At 29.5% G+C, this 9,501-nt stretch overlaps 1 protein-coding gene across 4 annotated transcripts; it reads right to left on the bottom strand.

Moving 5' to 3' along the window:
* Positions 1-3,090: 3,090 nt before the first annotated feature.
* LOC122523371 (putative Polycomb group protein ASXL3) lies at positions 3,091-8,919 on the bottom strand. Of its 4 annotated transcripts, XM_043645065.1 has the most exons (9): positions 8,680-8,915; positions 8,281-8,541; positions 7,947-8,206; positions 6,317-7,399; positions 5,964-6,245; positions 5,035-5,883; positions 4,711-4,950; positions 3,956-3,999; positions 3,611-3,701 (listed from the first exon to the last, which is right to left on the bottom strand). In XM_043645065.1, exons 1-8 carry the CDS (start codon positions 8,687-8,689, stop codon positions 3,994-3,996), a joined length of 2,991 nt encoding a protein of 996 aa, XP_043501000.1. In that variant the 5' UTR covers positions 8,690-8,915; the 3' UTR covers positions 3,611-3,701; positions 3,956-3,993. The 4 variants fall into 4 exon arrangements, with proteins under 4 accessions (XP_043500997.1, XP_043500998.1, XP_043500999.1 ...); XM_043645062.1 differs by lacking the exon at positions 3,956-3,999 and having other exon boundaries at positions 3,091-3,701; positions 8,680-8,919; XM_043645063.1 differs by lacking the exon at positions 3,956-3,999 and having other exon boundaries at positions 3,091-3,701; positions 7,947-8,203; positions 8,680-8,914.
* Between the last annotated feature and the right edge of the window lie 582 nt (positions 8,920-9,501).

Genomic DNA, 9,501 nt, shown 5'->3' with positions numbered 1-9,501 from the left:
GTACTGATTTGTTCTTGTAAATTAATTAGATTAGAATGTACATTATGAGGTTAAACATTCTTCACCATTATTGCATATATTTATATATTTTGCCTACTATTAATTAACTGTTCATGTCAATTTTTATTTTTCACAGTATTATTATTTATTCAATGATAATATTGTTTTTAGTAAGATTTATTTGTAATCTGTTGCATCTATTAATATAAGAAATATTTAAGAAGTAACTTATTTTTTTTATTTCGTATATAAATAATTTAAAATAAATTGCAAAAGGAAGAGAGAGAGAGAGAGAGATAGACAGACAGAAAGAGGGAGAGAGAAAGCGGATGAAAGATTACTAAATGTAAAATTACATTCATGTGGTCTGCATTGAAGTTGCTATGAAATGTTCAAATATAATAAAGTGAACGTTTATCTGAACGCAATTAAAATTGTCACAAAAATAGGAAGTACAAACATGATCTGATAATTACTGCAAGTTGTGATATGAAATAGTCTAATGTACAAAGATTATTACAGTTGAATTTAAATTGCGTTAAAATTGTAATATATTTTAAAACCTAATTGTAGAAATAATATTGGAGAAAAAAAATAAATTTATTAATGTATAATAATCAAACAGTACACAACTATATATAATGAATATTATTTATTAAAAAATGGATTTATTTATTTTTATGGAGAAGGTGATTAATCAATATATAATTTTCTGTAAATTGTTTAATGTGCAATTTCCGCACAAATAAATCTGTAGTAGGCAACCACATACATGTATGAGTCTACCACACTTATTAAGTAAAACCCAAGTCACATACATGGAAAAAAACTATTAATATGTAGATACATGTGCTGAAAGAATAAACAATTTTTTCGTTTTATATTAAAATAAAAATTAAAATAATTATAATTTATTTTGCTAAACATATTCATATTGTATATATGTATGTGATAAGAAACTATAACAGATATTTTAATTTAAAGACTTAAAGAGATAGTCATGGTCAACGTCTATTCTTATATGAAATTTGTGTATTTTAAAAACAAAACAGATAATTTGAGTAGCCCTAATTTTGTATTTCAGTCTCTATGCATCTATTACGATTATGATAATCAGTTCTGCTGCTTTAAATTGAAGATATTTACTGACCACAGATCTATATTGTACATCTTGACAATCTTAAATTCCTTTATATTTTAAGTACTTTAATCTTGGTCAACACAGTTAGATAGATACATGTATATTTATATAGTTTTTTTTCCCTCTATACATTATTGCAACAATGCATTTCGATATATATATCTTGATTTTTTTTTAAATTTACTTATATAATAGCTATTACAGACTTTAATTTTAGCAGGCATTTGCAGAAGAATATCAAGTATACTTTCCGATATACTTTCACAATTCAAATATACTTCATCAAAAATGGATAAAAATCATAAATATTTGAATAATTGAAGTAAATAATTATTTTTATAGGGCTACTTTACCTTGCATACCTTAACTCTTCTGTAAAACGCTCTATGTGCAAATTCATTTCAAGAAGAATTGTACATATAATTAAGCCATGTACAATCTGCGTATTAAACTAAATCACACACAATAAACGAATATGATTTTATTTACATTTGAGCGACAAATACATCGATTATTCTACTGAAATGTAATTATATAATTACTAATATTGATGAAGAGAAAATATAACATGGAAAAAAGGAGAAGAAAGAAAATTAATATTACACGCGAAGCCAAGAGTCCTTCCTATATTTTGCAATGACAATCTTACACGATTAAAGTCATGGCTTCATTAATAAAGTTACAAATGAATAATGAACAAATATATATATAAATGAGTAATCATAATGCTGACTATATACAAAATGTAATGTTAATTGATTGACGAAATTGATTTCTTTTCAAAATCACATAGTACTAATGAAAAATGGATAATGAACTTATAGAGAAATATTTTATAGAGATTATCTATTAAGAAAATAAGATATAACAGCTAAATTGATTCTTCACTGTTTAATTGATTGTAGCTCTAATATACTATATAGTAAATAGCATTCCTGTACACCATGGCCTATCTTGCACGTATTTAAATAATAACATAATTAATATTATGCAAATGATATTTTAAACTCCGTTTCTAAAATGTCATACTTTAACAGTCTCCTTGGAGGACTTAAGAAAGTCATTATAAGAGATCATTAATATAGTCTTATGACCATAATGTACAGGGATATTTCCTACACAATAAGAATGAATTTAAATTTGCATTAATAAATAAATAGCGCGCGATGCATATTACAGGATGTAATATTGAGTGGAAGACGGTATTAGAGTCGGACTGTAAGAGATTTACTTCTTACTGCAAATCTGAGTTGCAAGGATACAGTTGAAATTCATATTTATAAATACTAACAACTTCCGGAATATAATCACGTTTATGGTATTATTGGATTAAGATACTTAATATTGTTATGAGAGATAATTATATTGTAATAACATTTAAATATAATATGATATGTAATGAGATTTTATACAATTAAATGATATCGTACCCAATAAGATAAACGTGAAATGTAATAAAATAAAATTATTTCATCATAAAAAACCAAATTTCAGCGATTAAAATATAAAATATTTTATATTATAAACCATAATATAATAGACACATTATCCTTCCACTTTAAAAGATTTATTATATATATATATATATCAAGATTTTTAAAAAAAGAAAAAGAAAAGAGAGAGAGGGAAAAGATAAAAAAGCGCGTGTATAAGAGTATAAAAAAATTTGTCTGTACAAAACATATTATACAAATTATTATAAAGTAGTGAATTATCTCATAATGTAAAATATACTAGTCATAATATATATATATATATTATGTAAACATACATAAAATTGTTAAATAACAAAAAAAGTGAATGTTCAATTCAATATGAATATTATAAATAATAATTTAAAAAAATGTAATTTCTTTTAAACTATATCCTTGATACCCTTGTCACGTAGAATAGTATTAATATTAAAGTGCTGGTGATAAACTATCCGTTTCTTTTGTAGCATTAGTTTCTTTTTGTCTATCTTCTAGAACCACATATAATACTTTTGAAAAACTGTTCAAGGAGGTGACTATGTCACAAACGAATAAATCATAATATAACGTTCACATACATGGCTGCAAATACTGTTCGACATTTTTCTTGGATATTCAACACTCTCTCCCAGTGTTAATTACCATTATATATAAACAATTAATAGATATATACGTTAATTAAGACAAGTAGCGCAGATACGCTGTGGTCCAATGCAATCGTCGTGACAAAAGGCACCACATTGTCGACAGATTACCATAGCACCCCGCATATTGCAATCGCAAGGTGGTGGTGGATCTCCACCCATAATCATACCAGGTGCTCCAGGTTCAGCTCCACCTGCTCCTCTGCCATCAGTACCTCGTGCCTTTAACGTAACTGCTTGGTGTGAGCCTTCTCCTGCACTCGCTGGTCTACCTCTAACTAAATGTACTCCAACACCCATTCCTGCAATTTGAGGAGGTAATGGTGGTGCAGATGATGCTCTTGGCGCACCATCTCCAACGCCTGTCCTTTGCACAAGAATGTATTGTCCAAGTGCACTGGTAGCTGTAGATCCTAACTGCGCTACTGTATTGCTTTCTGTAACCTAATAATTTGCCGATTATGCAATTAGCTATGGGATAACATTAATGATATTACTTTATTCTATACATCATTGAATTATTTACACGCAAAAGTTTTGTTATTATTTTTTACAATACAACAATATGAAATTTATAGATTTATTATATTTTTTATTTTTTTTTCTAATTTGCTACCTTTTCGATGTGTATATCACTATACTTTTTCAACTATCTATTAGAAACTCAGAACTAGGATAAAGATTTGTCTGTTAAGTACCTGTATGATACAGAGATCGTATCAAGCCACACGCAAGATTAGCACTGTACACAGAGAAAAATATAAAATAGTATACTGACCAGGCTTGAGTTTCTAATCTATGCAAATGCATCAAGTACAGAAATATACAATATCAAAAATGAAAAGAAAAAGCAGCATAATTAATCAAAGAAATATCGACATACATATAAATACATACAAGGTGGTAAAAAGAAAGGATCCGATCTTTTAAAGATTTATAGTATTCATCGAGATTAGTAAAAAATATCTAATTAACATAGATCCTGAAACAAACCCTTTCGACGTAAATTAACTTTTATTATTTATAAGCATTCTAGATAAATATCTACTAAAGATTTGAACTGTCTACATCTACGAAGTAATCGTTCTTGATATTAATAACAGTCTTTGTTTAATTTCATATTTTACATTTTGATCACACTTTGAACTAAACATATTTCTAATAAAATTCCTTTATTAATATATTTTTTGCCAAGAAACTTAATTTACATCGATTAATTTTAAGACCCATGTTAATTAAACATTTTTTACTCATCTTGGTAAACACTATGAGTTCTTAAAATATCGAACCCTTTTTTACCAAATGTACACATTGGTGTACCACATTTATTTTTGGTCAAAAAGTAAGCCATTATCAAATATTTGTATTCAAATATTATATAAAACTCCCAAAAAAATACATATATAAATGTTAAACTTATTAAAATAAAATAAAATAAAATATTAGAACATACCTCTGTGGATGTTGCTTGACGTGCTGTAGCAAAAACATGCCTAAGCATGACTGCTTGAGGTTTATTTTGTCCTTGCTTATTATGTTGGATAGATTGTTGTGTTTTTGAAGTTTTAAGTGTTGTTATTGTCCGTCCGCCGGACTTACTAGTTGTAAATGCTCCATCACCTCTTGCCAGCAAACTAGGAGGTGGTTTGAGATGGGCTTTAAGTTGATCTCTATTTGGTGAACTTTGTATTACCTAAAATGATATCATAAATGATAGAGGTATTATTTATTATGCACGTATAATACATTTAAACAAAGATCAGGACATTAGCTTTACCGCTTGACAAATTTGATAGCTGCGTTCCAAATTAACAGCTCCGGGTGGTTCTTTAGTTGTACCTCTGGATCTTCCTCCTCCCTGTTCTTTATTACTATTCCTTGAACCTCTTTGACTCCCTTGATTATTAGAACGAGATGTTCTTGAAGAAACGGACATAGATGTATTATGATACTGCTGCGGCTGTTGCTGTTGTTGATGTAGTGTGGCGACAATTTGACGCGATTGTGTAGGTGTTGTTGCTTGATGTTGAACCATAATAGTACTTCGGGGATTATTCTGTGTTTGCACTCCGATTCCAACTGGCACTGTATTTTGAATTTGATTTTGCGTTACATTATCACGAATATTATTATGCAGAATATTATTCTGTGTGTTCAGCTGTACAATTTCTTCTTGTGCTCTCATAATGTTAACTTGTGGAGTTGAGTTTGGCTGATTTTGTAACTGAGTCGAAATTGCAGTAGCATTATTCAATACTGGTGTTGTATTTTGTTCTGAATGAAAACTGGTTTGTACAAATCTAATAGACTGCAATTGTGGAAAGGCAATAATTGGTGGATTCTGTGATTGAAGGTTCTTCATTATGCAACTTGTTCCTGGATTTCCAATTGCCAAATTTTCAGATTGAAAAGGAGTTCCTTGAACGACAGGAAGTTGAATGCAGTTAACAGATTCAACAGTGGCGTCTGAATTTATAAATTGTTGTGCAGAACTATTAGTTGATTCGGTTGTAGCAGGTACTTCGCCACATTCATCTTGTGTAGTCACTGTAATATTAGCAGCAACTGAACCATCTAAAGCAGCAGCTACCAAAGGCCAGGGAACTTGAAGTTCTTCTTGTTGCGTCTGTTTAATATTTAAAAAAAAGGATGAAAAATCATATAGAAAAAGAATACTTCTATATCATACATTTTGTATTTACATACCCTGTTGTTATTATTGATGGTATTAACAGCAGGATCTACTGTCCAACTACACTCTAACATTTCAGAACAAACATAATTATTTGCTTCTCTTAAAGCTTCATCTTCATTTCCGCCAGTTACATCTGGCGGCCCTCTGACATCTTCTACTTGTGCAGATACTACTTGAGTTTCTGTTTCTTCAGTAGTGTTTGATTCCATTTCCATACTTTCTAGAATTGGATACATAATTTCTTCTGGACATCCTGAAATTTCTTCATAAGCTTCTCGCATTTCTCCTCGTACCTAAATATTATACATAAATTATCGTAATCGAAAAAAATAACAGTTAAGCAATATTCACACTTACTTCTTACCTCTAGCTCATGTATACGTTGTAAAGTTTCACTATCAATTTCCATTCCTTCAGGAATTTGTGACTCACCATCTGCTGAATTTTCATGCGATACTGGCCCTGACTCTGCCTGTGTATTATTAACTATCAAATTGGATTCATCCATTACAATATCACTTGTTCTAACTTGAGAATGTGTTGGTGAATTTCCAAGTGTAGTACTAGTTTCACAATCTGTTATTTGATAAATTTGATTATCAGAAATTTGAGTAATTTGTTCTTTTGATATTTGAGATATTTGGTCTACTGAAGTTTCAGGTGTACATTCCTTGGACAATTGCGAGCTTGGTTCTTCTAAGGACATTTGTTCTGGTTGCTCATTAGATTTTGATAATGAATTATCTTCTAATAAAGGTCCTGTATTTTCTTCTGAAACTTCAAGAAGGTGATCTTTAACATCATCTTCTACTTCTTTATGGTTTTCCTGTAACTCTTCTTCCATATATGTATCTACACTCTTTTCTTCACAGATCTGATTTTCTATCTCATTAGTTTTTGATGTTTCTTCTGTAATATCGTTAACACGAATAGTATCATCTATCCTTTCCTGACATAATTGTGTGCCTACAGCTATTTCTACAGAGTCAGTGTGTACAGATTCATTGTATTCAGTAGATAAAAGATTTGCTTGCTCTTCTTGTGCATCATTTATATCTTCAGTGTTATTTGTATTAATGTCAACTTTACAACTATCTTCTTCAATTTTATCTTCTGACAATACAATAGGACAATGAGTATTTTCTGATGTTATTGTGTCAATATTGTTTTCCAAACGTAGCCTTAGGCTTGAACGTGTTACTGCACCACTAGATCGTGATTCGTTAATGCAATGAAGGCCCGACCTTAGCTTAGGTTCACGTTTCTCACCCCAAATGGGTTCAAAATGTTTTACTTTCCAAGGATCTAATTTATTTTTGTCACGTTCTGCTTCCATCTTTAATCGCTGTTGATTTTCTGGAGTAAATTCTCCTTCTGCTAATCGTTTACGCCATTCTAAAAGGGCTCGAGCAAAAAACTCATTATTTAATCCAGAAGTTGCTGCATCCTAAATGTATATAACACATCGGATCAATTAATTAATATTTAATAGAAAAAAAAAAATAGAAATAAGTATTATCAAAATAAATATTAGTAATTATTTAAAAATTTCTTAACTGATTTCAATGACTTTTTCCTTATATATGTTACATGACATTCAAATAAACATTTGATATAGTTTTTAATAAAACTAAAAGTAATGAATGCTATGATGAATTATATAAAGTGCAATAAATTAATGAAAATGACTCAATGCAAAGTAACATATAATATAGGTAAGTATATTTCTACGTAAGGGTTAGTTTTTGATTGCGTCTAGACTGCATCTGGGTTATATAAATCGAACCCGATCCATATAAGTTTAACAAGTTTTTTATGAATATCTTAAAAACTAAGGCTGACCGATTGAAACATGCATAGAAACAAGTTTTCCAGAATAATAACCTTGACGATATATTTCAAGGTCATTGAAATCAGTACGAAGGGCAAATTTCTAAATAATTATCTAAATATCAAAAAGTTGAGGAATTATCTTTTAATTTAAAAATACCAACCTGTCGGTCAACCGCAGGTAAAAGCTGTGCGAGTTTTCTTTGATATAAAGGAGGAAGGCCTTGGAACGTATGCCTATTTAATAAAGCACGTAAACTTGTACTTGCTAAAATGCTTGCTGGTGATTCAAGATCTACTAAACCAGCTTCTAATTGTGCAGTCACAGACAATTTTTTTGTCGAACGTCTTCTTCCTGATTTTAAACTAAATCCTGGCAAACTAGCCAAAACTTCCCTCATTGTTGCAGCGGGTTCTTCAACTACTATCGGATAAGGAAAAACTTAAACATCTATAAACAATTAGGAATGTAAGAAAAAAATAAATGATTGTAAATACCTGTATTGATGTGTTGTACATTGTTAACCGGTGGTGGCGGTTCATTTGGTGGAGGTGGTGGCAGTGGTTTAACAACAATTCTTGGCAAAGTACGAGAATTTCCTGCTGCTATGGTGGTATTTTTTCTACGTCTCTTGGCTTGTTGTCGCAATGCATGTTTAATAACTTTCTTACTGTGCACCATGCTAGAATAACCGGAACAACCTGGACCAGATTCACATCCTTCTTTAGACAGTTCAACATCAGTGTCCATGACAGCACCTATCCATTTGACAGTAATAAAGAATACATAGTATAATGGTACGGAATTGTATTAATTCAATTCTTTGATTACATTTTGTAAGAACAAACCTTACAAATGCCTTCTCCTATTAAAGAAATAAACATAACATCTCTCACCAACAATCATTCAGTAACATAATCGTTCAATGTGGCTGCAGAAGAACGAAATAATTTTTAATATATTCCAAGATCCATCGTTCGTCAATGATAATAAACACTCGATGCCGACCGAACATTCAAATTTAAAAAATTTTTTTATACGTTTAATAAAGTGTCATTCGTTAAGATTCGCAAACTTCCTCCTCTTTCGGCCATATTGTATTTGTATATTTATACCATAAGAGCGCTATTCTCGAGCTTACACGAATGAGCTGTCCTCTGGCGACAAATGTTGAAATAAATAAAATAATATCACAAAATATATATAACCACCCGAGTAATTAAAAAATATTATTACAAAATATTATTTACTTACAGAGATAAAACTTTAAAAATATCTAGGATCTGCTAATATATATATATATATTTTTTTGTTTTCTATTGAAAGAAATACAATCTGTGAAAACCATTAGTTCTATTATATATTTGAAACTATTTAACATATCATATAACAATACTAGGTATTTTAACTCTATCATTTATTTCTTTTTACAAGATTGTATTTAAATTCCATCATCAAAAATTGTATACTAACATGTCATTTATTTCTTTTAATCTATATTTTTCAATAAGGTGAAAGACTGATTTTTCTAATAATCATATATCAAAAAAACGTTTATAGGTGTAAAATTTTCTTGTGCAAAAAGTTTTTTTACATAGATATACAATATATACATATTTACACTTTTCCAATAAAAAAATAGATTGTATAACTTAGTAATTACTACAATTCCTGTAAAAATTTTTCAGTTATAATTCTTTTTAGAGAAAATAACTTCA

The sequence above is a fragment of the Polistes fuscatus genome, unplaced genomic scaffold (assembly GCF_010416935.1).
Source record: "Polistes fuscatus isolate 324 unplaced genomic scaffold, CU_Pfus_HIC Scaffold6, whole genome shotgun sequence".
NCBI classification, from domain to species: domain Eukaryota; kingdom Metazoa; phylum Arthropoda; class Insecta; order Hymenoptera; family Vespidae; genus Polistes; species Polistes fuscatus.
This window is presented reverse-complemented; position numbering and strand designations above follow the sequence as displayed.

Coding starts and splice junctions, on each gene's coding strand:
- LOC122523371 (XM_043645062.1), bottom strand. Junction 4,951..5,034: donor GCTATCAAATTTGTCAAGCG/GTAAAGCTAATG, acceptor ATATCATTTTAG/GTAATACAAAGTTCACCAAA. Junction 3,702..4,710: donor GTCAAGCAACATCCACAGAG/GTATGTTCTAAT, acceptor GCAAATTATTAG/GTTACAGAAAGCAATACAGT.